This window comes from Enhydra lutris, unplaced genomic scaffold (assembly GCF_002288905.1).
Source record: "Enhydra lutris kenyoni isolate GAN:26980312 unplaced genomic scaffold, ASM228890v2 scaffoldscaffold12, whole genome shotgun sequence".
NCBI classification, from domain to species: domain Eukaryota; kingdom Metazoa; phylum Chordata; class Mammalia; order Carnivora; family Mustelidae; genus Enhydra; species Enhydra lutris.
The window spans coordinates 45,973,995-45,993,895 of record NW_019154096.1 but is presented as its reverse complement, the minus strand read 5'-3'; the positions used below and the strand labels follow the sequence as shown (position 1 = coordinate 45,993,895).

Sequence of the window (19,901 nt, the reverse complement as noted above, 5' to 3'; positions counted from 1 at the left end):
ACTTCTGTCTTTATTTTGCCTAAACCTCTCCAGGCTCTTTCAGATAGTCTAGTCCAAGAATAGTTTAATATTTAAAAGAAAAGATAAATGTTTAGTAGTAAGCATACCATGAGAATAAACTGTCACCCAGGGGAGGTATTTCTTAGAGCTAAAGATTACCTAGGCAAGCTATGTAGTGAGTTAAAACAATCACTGGATTTCTCTGGATGGCAATCCCTAAATCATACTCTTCGTATTAGGAAGCTTACCATGTACTACTAACCTGTGACTTGGGGTCAAAAGAAAAATAGCAAGTTACTAGATTCTTCTTACAGCACAAAGAGTTATGGAAAATGAGGAAAGACAAGACTAGCCCTATAAAACCCCAATTCTAATGAGGAGGCAGAAATATGAATAAGTGCACATCACACAAGTCAAATACCTAAGGGCATAAAAAGGCTTCAATATTTTAAAAAGGCATTATTGAATTTTTAATGTCTCAGTGGGGTTCACCACTTACGTTTTCAATGTACTGTATTTACACAATGGACAGCAACTGAAGAAGCTCTGTATAAATAGAAGTTTTGAAAACCCAATAATTTAAAGGGCACTAGGGAAGCTTGCAATTAAAAAAAATCTATTGTGAATTCTTTTGTACAATAAAGAACCTTTGTAAAGAAAATACACTCCAATACTCTGGGTAAATTCAAATTTTCACATTTCAGATGTGAATGACATCAAACAGCGAGCTGAGAACTATTGGGGAAACTCCTAAGTCTGTGTCTACTGAAAAAGTAATCAGTTTTATCTGGCATACACTGTGAAAGTAGATTTGTTGCAGCTGTGATTTAAATTCAAATTTATATACGCATGTATTAAAGGCACATCTTGGAAAATAAGAAATTAATGACTTAAGGGCAGGTAATATTTAGGGCTCAACATCTATGTGCACTGCTTACTGTAACAACCAGAATTCTTACGACCTTTCTCTGGGATAGAAAGATACCTTAAAAACAAAAAACAAAACAAAACAAAAAACCTCTCACCAATTCTTGAGAAATAATTTTTGTATGTTGCCAGAGTGCTAACGTTTCTAGCACAGAACACAATTTAATGAGCAAAAAGGTGCTTCACAAGACAACCTTGTGTATGTTCCTGAAACGATAACCGCTCCAGTTAAGTAACCAATGGTTTATTAAGAGTTTTAATAAGCAAAACAGACTGTTTGTAAAAGCTATGCAAGTTTCCAGGTTTTCTTGGTTTGCTTTTTGCTCTGCATTGAACTAGTTTTGATTTAGACCCAACTTTAATGCCAACCTGCTAATAAGCCAAAACATCAACCCCACTTTCAGATTCAGAACCATCCAGAATTACAATTTTGGCCATCATGAAGAGTCCAACAATATAGTTCTAAACTTCTCTCTTTGCTCCAAGTCTTCTTTTCATTGTGTTTTATTTCTGGAATGTCTGGTCCCTACTTGAAGTCTGTATGAAAACCCGATTTCCCAATGAAAACTAATCTAACTTGATAGAGATTGCTCTACCCCACCCTGTTCATGTCCCATGAGGCTTCCTTTAATACTATCCCACAAAATGCACTTACCCCTTTGCTTGTGCATAATGTTAGTACTTTATGTTCTTGTTCAATGTTTGTTCAGTTGTCTCAATATCCTTATGTCTGTCCATGTCAGCATCATCTTAGATTGAAAATTCCCAGGGGGCAGGGGCCAAGTCTGTTTAACTCGTTTTGTACAGTGCCTAGGATAGAACCATGTATAGATAGGTGCTTAAAAAAATGCTTATGATGATGATTGGCATCACTCTCAGGGACTCTGTAGGCCACAGCTATCTTAGCATATGGTACTTGGCAGTACATTGGGGTACTTTGGCCTGTTCTGCAGGACATTAGAATATAATGGCATAGGACCAAGCTGTAGCACTCTGTGGCAAGTATTTGACTCAACCCACTTGTTAAAAAAGGACCTTTAACATGGGCACCTGGCTGGCTTGTGTAACTCCTGATCTTAGGGTTATGAGTTTGAGCCCCATATTAGGAGCAGAGATTACTTAAAAATAAAATCTTTAAAAAAAGTATATCGTTCCAAGTCAACAAATGTGGAATTTATTGAAGACATGAAATAATATCACAACAACCAACTCAAAATTAAAAGTATGTGGAACTCCTAATGGGACAGTAAAGAGTTTTAACTCCTTCTCTAGCATTCATCACTACTTTAAACACTAGACTTCAGAGGCCAGGTTGAAGAGCCTCAGACAAGCTTATGTAAATGTCATCCTTGATTGCTCTGCTTGTAGGCTGGGGTTTTACCAATTTTATGTAAGAATAAATATCCTGCAAACTCAGGCTATAAATTATTTTGCTTAATAACAAGAAGTTAGACATTAAATTATAATCAGAGAAGAAAGAATATTTGGTTGGGCAATTTTTTAGATAACTAACCCAAAGCCCTCAAAACAAAACAAAACAACCCTGAGGAATAAAAGATCCGGAGTCAAAGCAGATGAGTACCATTCCTCCATGTGTATATATAGCATATTACCATGAACAGTAACTAAAGATCATCACAGTAATTCTTTATTACATAGTTTGTGCCAAAGGAAAGCTTAAATTTACCTCATAGAACAGCCCAAAGAATATCTGTGGACTATAAGGTCAACTACTAAGTACCTATTAAGCACCTACTGTACACATAGCATTTTACTTTAAATTAAAATAATTGTAAATAAAATTTAACACACCAGCCTCTGCCTCCAAGGAGCTTCCAATCTAGTTAAGGACAACCAATAAACACACATTAAACAACTGAGACACTTTTTTTTTTTTTTAGAGGTAACTAGAAGGCTCTTTTTCCCCCCAAGATTTATTTAAGAGAGAGTGAGCACCAGGGGGAGGGGCAAAGGGAGAGGGAGAGAGAATCTTTTTTTTTTTTTTTTAAGATTTTATTTATTTATTTGACAGAGAGAGATCACAAGTAGGCAGAGAGGCAGGTAGAGAAAGAGGACTAAGCAGGCTCCCTGCTGAGCAGAGAGCCTGATGCAGGGCTCGATCCCAGGACCCCGAGACCATGACCCGAGCCAAAGGCAGAGGCCCAACCCACTGAGCCATCCAGGTGCCCCAGGGAGAGAGAATCTTTTTTTTTTTTAATTTTAATTTATTTATTTGACAGAGATCACAGAGTAGGCAGAGAGGCAGGCAGAGAAGAGAGGAAGGGAAGCAGGCTCCCTGCTGAGCAGACAGCCCGATTCGGGGCTCCATTTCAGGACCCTGACACCATAACCTGAGGCTTAACCCACTGAGCCACCCAGGTGCCCTGCAGGGAGAGATAATCTTTTTTTTTTTTTTTTTTTAGATTTTTTTTTTTTTTTATTTTTCTGACAGAAATCACAGGTAGGCAGAAAGGAGGGGAGAGAGAGAGGAAGGGAAGCAGGCTCCCTGCCAAGCAGAGAGGCCAATGCGGGGCTCGATCCCAGGACCCTGGAATCATGACCTGAGCCGAAAGCAGAGGCTTTAACCCACTGAGCCACCCAGGTACCCCAGGGAGAGAGAATCTTAAGAAGACTTCATGCTGAGCCCCTTGTGGGCCTCAATCCCATTACCCTGAGACCACGACCTGAGCTGAAACCAAGAGTCAGCCACCAAACCAACTGCGCCACCCAGGGACCCCAACAATTGAAAAACTTTAAGGCAAATTTAGCATATGTACAGTAATATGGTACAAACTTAACAGATACATGTTAATGAAATTTTAAGTAAAGATTATAGGGGGATAAGGATACAAAGAGTTTTTTAACTGATGAATGCACATATGAACTTATTAATTAACAGAAGTGAATCTTGACCTAGACTGAAGTCTATGATCTGAAAAGGGGGCATTCTAAGAGACCTTCTAACTGAGGCAAAAGACTCTTCAACAGGTTTACATGTTTTTCTTTTTAAAGCTGGTATACTACTAAGATCAGGGTTAACTGACAGAAACCTTGACTAGATCTTTGACCCAATATGTAGGAAGTTCCTGAGAGACATGCTAAAATGAAAACTGTATTTAGGAAAACTAATTTGATAACAGATTATTTAAAGTCAGAATAAACTAGAATAAAATCCACAAGATTTTGTATCCAAAACAAGTACAGAGAAAGAGAAAATAGTTATCAATCCAGAGAAACTTAATGTAAGAGACTTGAATTAGAAAACCCCCATTTTCTTCTAGTTTTATAATTTCAGGTTTTGTACTGAAGCCTTTAATCCATTTCAAATTAATTTTTGTAAGTGGTATAAGATAGGGTCCAATTTCATTTGTTTGCATGTGAATATCCAGTTTTCCCCACACCATTTATCGAAGGGACTAGTCTTTCCCCATCAAGTATTCTTGGCTCCTTTTGTCAAATACTAGTTGAACATATATGCATGGGTTTATTTCTGAGCTCTAGATTCTGTTCCATTAGCCTATGTGTCTCTTTTTATGCCAGTACCATATTGTTTTGATTACCACAGCTTCGTAATAAAGTTTGAAATCAGGAAATGTCATGCTTCCCACTTTGTCCTTTCTCAGGACTGCTTTAGTATTTGGGGTCATGTGTGGTTCTATACAAATGTCAGGATTATTTTTTCTGCCTCTGTAAAAGATGCCATTGGGATTTTGACAGGGATTACACCGAACCTATATATGGCTTTGGTAGTATGGACATTTTAAACAATATTAATTCTTTCAATCCATGAACATAAAATCTTTTCATTTATTTGTGTCAACTTCTTACATCAATGTCTTATAATTTTCAGTTCTAGTCATAAGTACTTAATTACTTTTGATATTATAAATGGGATTTTCTTTCTTTTTCAGATAATTTTTTGTTAGTGTACAGAAATGGGCTGAGTTTTGTATGTTGATTTTGTATCCTGCAACTCTACTGAATTTATTTATCATTTTTGGGGGGTAGTCTTTAGAATTTTCCATGTATGACATCATCTGCAAACAGACAACTTTACTTCTTTCTGATTTGGATGCCTTTTATTTCTTTTTCTTGCCTAATTGCTCTGGCTAGGATTCCAAGGATTCCAGTATTATGTTGAATAGGAGTGGTGAGAATGGGCACCCTTGTCTTGTTCTTGATCTTAATGGGGTAGCTTTCAAAGCCTTTCAATGTTAAGTATGATGTTAGCTGTGGGTTTGTCACATATAGCCTTTATTATGTTAGGGCATGTTCCTTTCACACAAAATTTTATGAGAGTTTTTATCATGAAAGGATGTTGAATTCTGTCAAATGCTTTTTTCTGCATCTACTGAGAGAATCATATGATTTTTATATTTCAACCTATTAATGTGGCATATCACAGTGAATGATTTGCAGATGTTGCACCATTCCAGGGACAAATCCAACCAGGTCATGGCGTAGGACCGTTTTAATGAGCTGCTGAATTTGGTTTGCTAGTACTTTGTTGGGAATCGTTGAATCTATATTCACTGAGATATTGGCTTGTGATTTTCTTTTCTTACTGTGTCTTTATATGGCTTTGATAGCAGGAAAATGCTGGCCGCATAAAATGAGTTTGGGAATTTTCTTCCTTTTCAATTTTTGGGAAGAATTCTTTTTTTGTGGGGGGGGGGCAGGGAAGAATTCAAGAAGCACTGGCATTGATTCTTTCTTAAATATTTAGTAGAATTCTCCACTGAAACAATTTGGTTCTGGGTTTTTCTTTGTTGGGAGATTTATATTTCTTTGCTGTTGGTGTGTTCACATTTTCTATTTCTTCATGAGTTGGTCTTGGTAGGTAGTATGTTTCTAGGAATTTATCTTTTACTTCTAGGTTATCCAGATTGTTGGATACTATTATTCACATAAGTCTCTTATGATCCTTTGTATTTCTGAGATGTTAGTTGTAAAGTGTTTCCTTTGAAAACACTACACATTATATGCCTCATATTATAGTAAGAAGTACATAGAACTATGGAATATCTTTGAAAAAAAAAAATCATAAGGGCACCTGGGTGGCTCAGTATGTTAAGCATGTGCACCTGGGACTGAACCCTGCATCAGTCTCCCTGCTCAGCAGGAAGTCTGCTTCTCTCTCTGCTCCCCCACCCCCCAGCCCTGCTCATGCTCTCTCACTCACTCTCTGTCTGAAATAAATACAATCTTTAAAAAAAATCAGATATAACTTCACTGGTGAGATCTAACCACCATGATAAGAAACGAAGCGAACAGAGCAACATATTACCCAAGCATTCTTGGGTTGTGAGTAATAAAAAAATCTGGAAAATGGGAAATCCTATGATGACAAATGATCCTTTCATCTAATGAAAAAATTACAAGGAGAAAAGCTTAAATACTGGGGTTTACAAGTCATGCTAGGTTTTAGGTCCATACATAGCTGGAGAGCTGACTCAGGAGACCTTCAGAAAGGTTGTCTGAACCATCAGTAAAAGGGTAAGCCAGGAAAAAAAAAAAATCCACATGACAACAAAGTAAGCCAACAAGGAAAACTGTCTTATCTTCAAGAAGAAAAGTAGGATGATGAGGATAGTTTCCTCTAAAAATTTTTAACTATAGTCAGCTGGCATGCTGGTTTCAGGTTAGAAATCCATCTGTGCTAAAGGAGAAATCCCAGATGCAAATCTGGAGTTCTTTCACCTTCAGGATATCCATAGCTCACAAATATGAACACAAATGTGAATGTTATCACCAAACTCAAGAGAAATAAAGCATCATGAAGAAGAACCAGAAGAAAAACAACAGCCTCAGGCTACCAAAGACTTTAGATAATGGAATTATCAACCCAATCATAAAAATGATGTAATAAAATACAAGATAACTTATAAATGAATAAAATGGAAGACTATAAATAATTACCAGGCAAATTTAAGAAAAAACTAGAACTTATAGAAAACAAAATCCCTTGCAGATTAGACACTGCTTGAAGAGAGGATCTAAGAACCAGCTAACAGTTAAGAAGAAATTATAATGCAGCAGCACAGAGACCAAAGATGAAAATCCATAAAAGTTAAGAGACATGAAAGAAAATGAAAATGTCTAACATAACTCTAATTAGAGTTCTAGGATGGGGGAGGAGCAGTATTTGAAGAAATAAAAGCATAAAAGCGAAGACTTTAACAAAAAAACAAAAACAAAAAAAACAAAAAAAAAAGCTAAGACTTTTCAAGGATAGCCATTTAAATAGGGAAAAAAGTATAAAACTTAAAAATTAATAAAGGGGAAAATACAGTATCAGAGGAAAAAACACTTCAACCCAGGAGATACCCAAAAAAAGGGGGAGGGGAGGAAAAAGTGGTACAAAAAGAACATACAAAATTTGACAATAAAAGCCCAACTGTATCAGTATCACAAAAAACATAGAGTAAAATAACTCTGAAGAACTAAAAAGGACGAGAAAAGATGAACAGGCAAATACAACATTATCAAAAAAAGCTGATATAAAGGAGGAAAAGAGTACCTTTAAAGTGGGGATATCTAACAAACACTACCTTAGACAGATGATCAAGGTCGGTATCACCAGTGATAAGTAATGTTGACAGTATTTGTTGTTGATGTGCTGTGATGAAAATGGCACTTCACCTCTGTGGTTTTGCTCCCTAAAACTCATAACCCCGGCAGATAATGGTAAAAACATTAAACAAATCCAAACTCGGGGACATTCTACAAAACATCTGACCATTACTCCTCAAAATTGTCAAGGTCATCAAAAACAAGGAAAAGTCTAAGAACTGTCATAGCCAAGAGGAGCCTAAGAAGACATGACTAAATGTAATATGGTACCCTGGAACAGAATGAAGACATGAGGTAAAAATGAAAGAAATCTGAATAAAATAATAATATAACAACACTGGTTAATGTTAACAAATGTACCACACTAAGAAAATGTTTAACAACAGAGGAAACTGGATATGGGATATATGGGAACTCTCTGTAGTATTTTTGTAATTTTTCTGTTAATCAGAAATTGTCCCAAAACAAAAAGTTGATTTAAAAAAAAGATGGTGTAGGGCACCTGGGTGGCTCAGATGGTTGGGACTCTGCTTTTGGCTCAGGTCATGATCCCAGCAACCTGGGATGGAGTCCTGCATTGGGCTCCCTGCTCGGCAGGGAGCCTGCTTCTCCCTCTCCCTCTGCTGCTCCCCCTGCTTGTGCTCTCTCTGTCAAATAAATAAATAAATAAAATCTTTAAAAAATGAAAATATAAAAAAAATAAAAAGATGGGGTAGAGGAGCCTGGGTGGCTCAGCCAGGTAAGCATCCACTTAACCTTTGGCTCAGGTCATGATCCCAGAGTCCTGGGATCAAATCCCACATTAGGCTCCCTGCTCAGCAGGAAGCCTGCTTCTCCCTCTCCTGCTCCCTCTGCTTGTGCTAATAAATAAATGAAATCTTAAAAAAAACTTTTAAAAGGTGGTGTAGCTATATTATTATGTCCATTCTATATTATTGTGTCTATATTATATACAAGTTTAAGACAAAAAAAGTATTATTGTGGATAAAATAGTCATTACTTAATGATAAAGTGTTGAACTCACTTCTAACCTAAAGGGTAGGTCAGCAAGTGAAGGTTTATTAGTCTTTATTCCTCATATGTAGTTACGATATATTCTTTTTCAACAAATATTTTATAATAACAGAGAAAAAAATACCTGAATGAACATTCATTCTCCTGAACTTTGATCAATGTTAAGGCAGTAGATATAATTAGTTCTGTATATTGATAGCAGCATGCTGGCAAAGGCAATGGAAAAGCAGGCACGCCAATACACTATTGGGAAGATTAAACAGGTATAATCTCTACAATAGCCAATCTGATGATATCTATTAATGTTATAAATGCACACACTCTTTGACCCAGCAATTCTACTCCAGTCATTTATCTTAGATATATTTGTGCATGTGCATAAAATTATTTTACACAGTTGTTTTTGACAGCACTGTTTGTAGTAGCGAAAGATTAGAAACAGCCTTTATATCCATTAACAAGACTGGTTACAGAAATAACAATACAGGGACACCTGGGTGGCTCAGTGGGTTAAAGCTTCTGCCTTTGGCTCAGGTCATGATCCTGGAGTCCTGGGATCGAGCCCCGCATCAGGCTCTCTGCTCAGCAGGGAGCCTACTTCCTCCTCCCTCTGCCTGCCTCTCTGCCTTCTTGTGATCTCTGTCAAATGAATAAATAAAATCTTTAATAAAAAAAAAAAAGAAATCTATAGTATTTTGACATATAATCTAGTTGTGCTCAATATCTTGCTTGCTTCTCCAGGTTTACTGCTCAGTCTTTCTCTACCCTGCTTTGTCTACAATTTGCCTAACATGCGTCTTCCAGGCAACCTCACCCTCTAGCTTCTGATATGTTCAAACAATGAGTGGGATGGCTAGATAATCAGAGGGTGGTAAAAGTGTCCCCTCCATCCACCTGGGTTCCCTAACTATAGGTAGTTGGGATTTCTTTCTCTAAAACTACAGACCCTGTTAAACAGCCCCTCTCCTGCTAAAGCTTTTGTCAAGTTGTTAATAGATCCCTTCCCGTGCATTTTCAGGCCTAGGAATGGAAATGATTTCATACAGTTGCTGATTGCTGGGTATTTTCCTGTCCCTTGTTTATTCCTTTAACTCTACCCTAATATTTATAGCTTTTCAGGGTGTGGGAGAGAGAAGAGGGAAAAAAGAACGGGGGTGGGGGGAGAAAAAGAGAAACATCCTGGAGTAAAACAATGAAACTTCTAATAATGGTTGCCTCCAAGTAAGAAACTTACTTGGCATTATAGCTAGTGGACATGGTAAAAAGACTGTCATTGAACACCCTGATATATTCAATATCTTTTGAAATTGGTCCATGTGAATGTATTATCTAGAAGGAAAAATATATAAACTCAAACACTTAAAAGAGACAAAAAAAATACTAAGAGATAATGTAGTTGTGGCATCTTCTCTTTTGAACATTTGCTATTCCTAGCCATGTCCAGCAGGGCAAATATGGACACAAACAAAATAGAGAATAGACCATTTGTTGGTGCAAGCCCCTAGCCATCATTTTGCTTCTTGGCCATGTTTCTCCTTCAATTCTAATAGCATCAAATCACTGAAAATTTTTATTTACACATCATACACATAATTTACTAACAGTATCTCAAAAAAATTCAAATTCACACCATCCCTATTAGTTCTTACAGTACCTGGAAACTACTTCTTATCTATATGTGGCCAAGTAGCTGACTCACTGAGTAACAGTAACAAGAAATTCAGCAGTTTAAAATCCTGGCTCCTTCACTTACTTGCTAGAAGCCCACGGGATTCCATTAAATAAATTTACTGAATCTGTTTTCTTATCTGTAAAATAAGGACAGTAACTGTGCAGAGCTTTTGAGAGGTTTAAATAAAATAGCATAGGCAAAGTGACCCACATAGTATCTGGCAAATAGCAGGAGCCTGTTAATAAATAATAGCTATTGATATCACTGTTAGTATTATTTTTTTAAAGATAACATTACAAAAAAAAAGATAAAATTACAAAATAAATTTTATTTGCTAGATTCTCTAGGAAAGATTTCTCCCAGGAGTCACTCCTCTCATTAACCTAGTGAGTATTTTTCTCTTCTAAGTTTTACACTCAACATCTGATAACCACTTTTTTTTTTAAGATTTTTTATTTTTAAGTAACCTCTATACCCAGGGTGGGACTCTAACTTACCACCCCAAGATCAAGAGTCACATGTTCTACTGACCCCTGATAACCAGTTTTTGAGGGTGATGGTTATCTTCAACTTTACACTGAAGTTTGAATTAATATATAGTTGAGAATAACAAGAAATAAAATCAAAATTGTAATAAAAAAAATTTAACTTGAAAGTAATCTAAGGGGGCATCTGAATAGCTCCACTGATAGAACATGTGACTTTTAATCTTAGGGCTGTTGAGTTTGAGCCTACTTAAAAAAAAAAAAAAAAAAAAGTAATCTAAGAATACACCAATAGTCTATGAAGACATAAAAGAGCACAAGTGGCTACATTAATATCAGTTAAAATGAACTTTAAGACAAAAATTCTTAGAAATAAAGGACAGTTCAGGGCACCTGGGTGGTTCAGTCAGTTAACTGTCTGCCTTTGGCTCAGGTCACATCTTGGAGTGCTGGGATTGAGCCCCACGTCAGGTTCCCTGCCTCAGCAGAGAGTCTGCTTCTCCCTCTCCCTCTGCTCCTCACTCATGCTCTCTCTCTCAAATAAATAAATAAAATCTTAAAAAAAAAAGGCATTTTATAATGGCAAAAAGGACAACCCATCAGCAATTAAGAACAATTAAGAATTGCTTAATTAGCAATTAAGAACACATATGCAGCTAACAATAAAGCCCATAAATGAAGCAAAAATGGACAAAATTGGAGAAACAGACAATTCAACAATATTTGGAGACTTCAATATCATACTTTCAATAAAGGATAGGTAAAAGATCAAGAAGGAAATAGAGAAGATTTGAAAATACTATAAACCAACTAGATATTTACAGAATACTCATTTTTCTCAAGTGTACATGGAACATTTGTCAGACTAAAGCATGTTAGGCCACAAAACAAGCCTTAATACATTTAAAAGGATAGAAATCCAAGTATGGTCTTGGATCACAATGGAAAAAATTAGAAATCAGTAACAGAAGGACATCTGGCAAATCTACAAGTATGTGAAAATTAAACAACACACTTGTAAATAATTAACAGGTCAAAGAAGAAGTCTCAGCAGCGCTTAGAAGAATGAAGTAAGTGACTTCATTAAAAAAGATGAACAAGAGAATGAAAAGACAACTTACAGACTGAGAACAAACATTTGCAAAAGACATAATCTGATAAAGGAATTTCATCCACAATAAACAAAACTCAACAGTAAGAAACTCAACTTAAAACTCAACAGTAAGAAAATAATCTGATTTTTAAAATTATCAAAAGATCTAACAGACACTTCACCAAAGATATCAAATTACAAATAAACACATGAAAAGATGCTCTACATTTGTCATTAGGGAACTGCCAATTGAAACAATAAGATATCACGAAACCTCTATTAGAATAGCTAAAATCCAAAACGCTGACAACACCAAATGCTGACAAGGATGCAGAAGAGGAATTCATTGCTGTGAGAAGGCAAAATTTCAGCCACTTTGAAAGACAGCTTGGCAGTTTCTTATAAAACTAAACATACTCTTACCACATGATCTAGCAATTATGCTCCTTTGTATTTACCTAAAAAAAATGAAAACCCTTGTCTACACAAAAACTTGGAAACAAGATGTCCTTTAGTAGGTGAATGGATAAATAAACTGTATAGATCCAGACAGTGGAAGATTACTCAGTATTAAAAAGAAATTAACTATCAAGGCATGAAAGACATGGAGAAATTCTATAAATATTTTATATACATACATATATTAATAAGTGAAAAAAGCCCCAATCTGAAAAAACTGCATTTTGTATAATTACAATTATATGGCATTCTGAAAAAGGCAAAAATATGGAGGTAGTACAAAGATAGTACAAAGTGGTTGACAGGGGTTAGGTAGTACAAAGATCAGTGGTTGACAGGGGTTAGGAAGGGTTAGGTTGACAGGTCATTCATAGGGATGAATATGTGGAGCGCAGAGGATTTTCAGTGGAATAAAAATACTATGTGTTATACTATAATGGTGGATTATGTCACTATACATTTGTCTATATCCATAGAATATACAACCAATGACTGAATCCTAATGTAAACTATGTACTTTGGATGATAATGAAGTGTCAACGTAAGTTCATCAATTATGACAAATCTATTACCTTAGTGAAGGATGTTGATAATGGAGAAGGCTATGCATATGATTAAGCAGGGACTATACAGGCTATTTCTGTACCTTCCTCTCAATTTTGCTGTGAACCTAAAACTGCTCTAAAAACTAAAGTTGGGCACCTGGGTGGCTCAGTTGTTAAGCGTCTGCCTTCAGCTTAGGTCATGATCACAGCTACCTGGGATCGAGCCCCATATCAGGCTCCCTGAGCCTGCTTCTCTGTCTCTAGCCCTCCCATGCTGTGTTCCCTCTCTCTGTCATAAATTAATAAAATATATTTTTTAAAAGTCTACTAAAAAAAACAAAAACTCAAACCAATAACCTAACCTTCTACCTTAGGAAACTAGAAAAGAAAAGCAAACTAAATCCAAACCAAGCAGAAAGAAGGAAATAATAAAGACTAGTGTGGAAATAAATGAAATATAAAATGGAAAAATGGGGAAAAAAAATCACTGAAGCCAAAATTTGGGTCTTTAAAAAGATCAAAACTGACAAACCTTTAGCTAGACTGACCAAGAAAAAAGAAAAAAAAAAAAGATTCAAATTACTAAAATTATGAATGAAAGCGGGCAAATTAATACTAACCATATAGGAATAAAAAGGATTATAAGGGAATACTACAATCATAGGCCAGCAAATTAGATAATCTAGATGAAATGAGCAAATTTGTAGAAAGACACAAACTACTGAAACTGTCTCAAGAAGTAACAGAAAATCTGAATAGACCTTTATAACAAGTAAAAAGATTGAACAATTACTCCAAAAATTTCCTATAATACCAGGACTATACAGCTTCAATGCCACCAAACATTTAAAGAATTAACAACCAATCATTTACAAACTCTTTCCAAAAAAATAAAAAGTAAGAAGACAGATCACTTCCCAACCCAATCTATGAGACCAGTTATTACCCCAATACCAAAACCAGTGAAAGAAATCACAAGAAAACCACTGGCCAATATCCATTATGACTACCGATAGAAAAATCCTCAACAAAGTACTAGCAAACCAAATCCACCATCATCTAAAATGTATTAAATACCATGATTAAATGGAATGTGTCCCGTTAATGTAAAGTTGGTTTAACATATGAAAATCAGTGTAACACACCATAATAATAAAGAACAAAAACCACATGATCATCTCAATAGATTCAGAAAAAGTATTTATTCTTGTATGTAAAAATACTCAACAAAAGAGTAACAGAAGGAAACATTCTCAACCTGATAAAAGCCATATAAAAAACTCAGAGATAACATAATAGCAAATGACAGTTTTTCTCTTAAGATTAAAAATAAGACAAGGATGTCTATCCTAACCACTTCCATTGATGTACTGGTGGTTACAGCCAGAGCAATTAGGCAAGAGAATGAAATAAAAGCATCAAGACCAGGAAAGAGGAAGTAAAACTACATTGACAGATAACATGATCCTGTATATAGAAAATCCTTTAAAACTATCAGAACCATTAAAAGAGTTCAGCATAGTTTCAGGACATGAGATTAAAATACAAAAATTCAATTGTGTACTATATACTCACAATAAGCAATCTAAAAATTATGAAAAAAATCCATTTACAAAAAGTAGAAAAAAATGGAAATACTTAGGAATAAATTTAACAAAGCAAAAGACCTACACATTGAAAACTACAAAATATCGCTAAAAGAAATTAAAGAAATAGAAGCTAATGGGAATCATTCCCTGCTACTCTTGGGAATCAAGAACTCTGTCCTTGAGATATTCTCCTTTGAATTCTTCCATTTGGTTAACCAAGACTACTACCTGACCTTAAACTTCATGAAAATGCTTTATTTTTAATAAAAGACAAATGTTTTCCAGATGGTATTCTCTTCATGTTTTAAAGCAATGCTTCTTAAATTTAACATGTATATAACTTATCTGATGATCTCACAAAAATACAGATTTTGATTCAAACAGGGGATGGGAGAAGGGGTTAAAGTTTTTCATTCCTAACAGTTCTCAGATGATTCCAATGCTGCTGGTCCTCAGAGGACACTGAGTTTTTTAATTAGTTGCATACATGCAACTGGCCTAACTCACTAGCAGAAAGAACAAACCCTAAGATGGGTGACAAAGTGAGAAGAATGAAAATCTGAAGAGTCCACTAAGTTTTTCATAACTGAGCACAATATATTCCCTATCAATAATTAACACACACAACCTCTCCATTCTGACCCCATTAAGTACTAGAAAAGATGCAGATTTGGCAGCTACTAAACCAGACTGAGTTTAAATCCATGTAAAACTTAAAATACTTGCTACACAGAGATCATCCCACTGAATGTTAACCATCACCTCTTCCTCTCTGGATATTCTCTTATCTTGTATTCCTTTGTCTAGCCAGTGTCTCTCATGTGCTGTCTGGAGACCAAAGGTAGTCCCTGGCAATCTAGTAAATGCTCTACAAACAATTTGATGAAAACGTAATAAAAATTTTGATCACAAACATTTCCCAAATTTGAAAAGTAAAATAATGAATTTCCAGAAAATCCTTTTAAGTTAATTGTTATGTTTCCAGGGTCACACATACTCTACAAGAATAGTTAACAGGGGACTCTGTTTCAGCCAATAAACCTTCACATCATGTGAGTTGTTTACATTGGTTAAACACATATTTTGTTAATTACCATCATGTGTTAAATCCTAAATTTAAGAAAGATAATCAATGCCTCAAATGTTCATTGAAGACTGACAGTTCTAGGAACACTTTTAACTCAGAATGTCATAAATGATAAATGGTGTATCAGAGTGAAAATAGTGTGATCTAGAAATGTGCTGTGACCAGTAAATTAGGATTCGTTTGCACCTCCTTGTTCCTACTGTACTGTAACACATTATTAAACAGGGACTGAAATGTTATAAAACAGGGACAAGAAGCCACTGAAGCATTCACATAATTTTCAACCACTCCAGCCTGCAATCAAAGCCTGCATTATGAATTCTGTCTGAAAACAAAGATTAAAAACTGAGTCAAAGGAGCTTCAACTTATTTTTAAAAAACAGGTATAAATGGCCAGTGCAAAATTAATCATGAATATGCTAAAAGAGAACAATCTGCTGGCAAAATTCTATCATCAAATGACATCGCAGTACATCATATGTCTGGTACACAGCAAGGAAGAACAATTACTATCACAGATGTACTTAAATATTTTTGTTTTATGGCTGAAAGAAACCACTAGTGTTCAGAGTATGAATCGACTCTTGGCATTTACATAATATGTAAATCAAGAAATACATGCAACTTTTAACTGATCATCAGTGAAAACATGCTATAGAGAAGGGATTTCCTTTTAACCAACAATTATTTTTGAACTTGATTTGAAAAGGTATACTGGGATCAGGGCCAAGAGCACTAGCCATTTGTGTTGCAAGAAAGAGTTTAGTACCTGAAAGCTAATTCACACATGGCTTCATCTACAGACAACAGCTGGCATTTGACAATAAGTTTTGTGTTCTCGAGTCAGTGCTAAAAACTGCCTGGAAGGGATGCCTAGGAGGCTCAGTCGGTTAAGCCTCTGAATCTTCATTTCGGCTCAGGTCATGATCTCAGGTTTGTAAGACAGAGCCCTGTGTCGGGCTCCATGATGGGTGTGGAGTCTGCCCAAGATTCTCTCCCTCCTCCTTCTGTCCCTCCTCCCTGCTCACAAGCACATGCACATTCTCTAAAATAAATAAAATCTTAAAAAAAAAAAAAAGATAAAATATAAAGACCAAATCATGATATAAATGGCTTAACCAAATAGTCTGACCTTTTCAACACCAACCCATTTTCTTCCCTTGCTAAAAACAAAAACAAAACCCCAATGTCTTAGTATTAGGTATATCTAAAAATCATATTACCACACTAAACCTAAAAATTTATTTCCTAGAACTGAAAACCAAAAGGACAGATTTACCCACTGCCATCTTCCAAAATGAAATATTCAGCCTCACTGTTGAGTGCAATTCATTTGTCAACTCAGTGCCTCACCTAAAAATGTATGTAATTTTCAGTGAGAATTCTTGCATAATTTTTGTATGCATCCATTTAAACATATAAAACGTCTCATCATCTTGTACTTGCTGCTATTCTCAAAAACCTACAGCTGAAAAGTTGAATCATCAGTAGAATTAAAGGGTAGGAAAAGAAGCAGTTAAATAGGAAACCTTTGACTTTAATGAGCTAGGTATCAGTGTGGTGAAAGAATGCAGCAGTAATTGCTTTTCCTCATGTTTAAATTATTTTAGAATACTGCTTTAATGTTATAGTTGACTCTTCAAAAACATGGTTTGATCTGTGTGGCTCTACTTATATGTGATTTTAAAAAAAATAAAATCAGTATAGTACTATTGGGATGCCTGGGTGGCTCAGTCGGTTAAGCCGCTGCTTTCGGCTCAGGTCATGATCCCAGGGTGCTGGGATCGAGTCCCACATCATGATGGCTCCTTGCTTGGCAGGGAGCCTGCTTCTCTCTTAGCCTCTGCCTGCCACTCTGCCTGCTCGTGCGCTCGCTCGCTCGCTCTCTGACAAATAAATGAATAAATAAAATCTTAAAAAAAAACATCAGTACAGAGCTATAAATGTATTTTCTCTTATGATTTTTAAAAAAGATTTTATTATACTTGAGAGGGAGAGAGAGCATGAGCAAGAGCAGGGGACAGAGGGAGAGGAAGAAGCAGAATCCCTGCCAAACAGGAAGCCTGATGTGGGGCTCAATCCCAGGACCCTGAGATCATGACTTGAGCCAAAGGCAGACACTTAACTGACTGAGCCACCCAGGTGCCCCTCTCTTATGATTTTAACATTTTCATTTTTCTAGCTTACTTTATTGTAAGAATACAGTATATCATAATATAATATATAAACTATGTGTGAATCAACACTTACATTAGTGGTAAGGCTATCAGTAGATAAGTTTTAGGGGGGTCAAAAACTATAGGTGAATTTTTAATATTTTTATTTTTTAAGAGACAGTGAGCCCACACAAGTGGGGAGGGGCAGAAGGTGGAGGAAATCTCAAAAAGGCTCCCTGCTCAGCATGAAGCAGACAAAGGGCTCAATTTCACAACCCTGAGAGGATGACTTGAGTGGAAATCAAGAGTCAGATGCTTAACTGAGCCATCCAGGCATCCCGCTGTAGGTGAAATTTTAACTGTGTGTGTGTGGGGGGGGGAGATCATCAGTGTCCCTAACCACTGTGTTGTTCAAGGGTCAACTTTTGGATTACTTTGTCTTTATCTAAAATCCATGGTGTACATGAAGACCCATCATGTGGTCCACAAATTCTAAATATTTGAGAAATATTACTTTCTCTACTTTCCTAAGAAGCTATAATTTCTTCCTTCATATTCCTTATGAATTATGCTAGAGAAATACGGACAACCAAGGAAATTTTGTTTGCCCTTATTATTAACTGTCTCACATTAGAAAAGCACCTCATTATCTGCATTTATGTTGCTTTTTTTTTTTTTAAAAGAGGGCTCATTTCAGTATAGCACCTAGAAAACACACATCTAATAATTATTTCAAATTTCTCCTTGAACTCTCTTCCCCATCAAAGTCATTCTTTGACCTTCCCAGAAACTAAAGTGCTTTCAAAGATCTCTTGATTACAGTCAAGGGTGGCATTAAACATGTTTAACAACTGGTATGGCATAAACACCAAACAGATACCAGTTCATAATCACATGACTGTAATAGAACACGGTAACTAAATATCAGTCTTACTGGAACTGAAGTTACAGCTTCCTTTAAACAGTGTGCTCTACTTTTTTTTAATGTTAGCCCCATTCTAAAAGATCTTTGGTTATTCCTTGCCTGCCAAGTTGCCGAAAGAAGAAAGCAGTTTTCATGAAGGACAACCACATAATTGGATTCCAAAGATGAGATTAACACTATTAAGTCTTTAACTTTCCTACTTTTATTCCTTAATAGAAGAATTAAGGATAAATATCAGAAGAACACATTGTTGTTTTCTTTCTCCTACATCAATGGTCATCACAGAATAAGGCTCTTTTGGTCAGCTTTTTTATTATAGCTTTGTTTTTTTATTTTATCCACTGAATCAGATGTCCAAGTTTCTTAGCCACTCAACCAAAATAAAAACATTTAACACACAAATGGGTGGATTTGAGGATATATTAAAGATAATGTAAACTGTTAACAAAATAACAATTAGGAAACAGAAAAAGAGAAATTTACAAAGAAGCAAACAGATGGGTCACTTTAAAATAAACCTGAGATCATAGAGTTAGGTAAAATAACATCACATATATCTGTTGTTTTTAAGGTGCTTACCCAACTTTGGAAAAACTATTAAGTATTCAGCATTGCACTGAGGACATGCCACTCTGGCTGTACTGTTTCCTCTTTGTTTTTCATCTACCCAGCGCTGCAGACAAGCCTGGTGAACCCATTTTGTAGATCCTCTGCACCTGCATGGTCTCACCCATTCAGCTGTTCTATCGTCTTCATCAGTGGCAAAACACACCCAGCAACTTCTGTAAATTAAAAGAGAAATAATGATGTTACTTTTAAGACCCCAGTCTTCTTTCCACTGTAGCTCTAACTTAATGGGATGAGCCTACTATTTTATATTATAGAAACTCTACATTTAAATACCAAGGAGGCAAAATAATCAATACATTTCCAATAGAGCAGTTTCTTCTTTTTTCTGCTTTTTCTGGTATTCTTCTGCAGAATCTATTGTTTTCTGAATTTTGCTTTTATGTAATTTCCTCCATCTTTCTAATAATTCTTCACTCTCTTATGAATCAGAGCCCAAAATGACAACCCTCAAGCTGCTTTTGTTTTATAAGACCTTATCATTCTTTGAGGAGTGGTAAGCACAGGAATATGTGAAATTCAGAATTTTCCCCATTTCAATGCATTAACCTCGTAACCTCTTCAATGTGGAAAACTAAAGTATTACACAAATAATTTCACTATGGTCTCATTCCATTTTCAACTGAGTAAAAAAACATTTCTCTTTCTGGTAAAATGTGATTATGAGAAGAGAGAAAGATTATTAAGTTTTTGAAAAGAGCACAAAGGGAAGGAATGAAGACATCAGGATCAACTGTTTTAGTACAGTG

At 35.8% G+C, this 19,901-nt stretch overlaps 1 protein-coding gene across 1 annotated transcript in view; it reads right to left on the bottom strand.

Moving 5' to 3' along the window:
• Positions 1–19,901, bottom strand: part of LOC111145015 (membrane associated ring-CH-type finger 5) — a 61,523-nt gene that overhangs the window by 13,092 nt on the left and 28,530 nt on the right. The window contains exon 5 of the mRNA XM_022499639.1: positions 19,105–19,307. Coding sequence (XP_022355347.1) covers positions 19,105–19,307 — 203 coding nt within the window. The remainder of the gene's footprint in view (positions 1–19,104; positions 19,308–19,901) is intronic.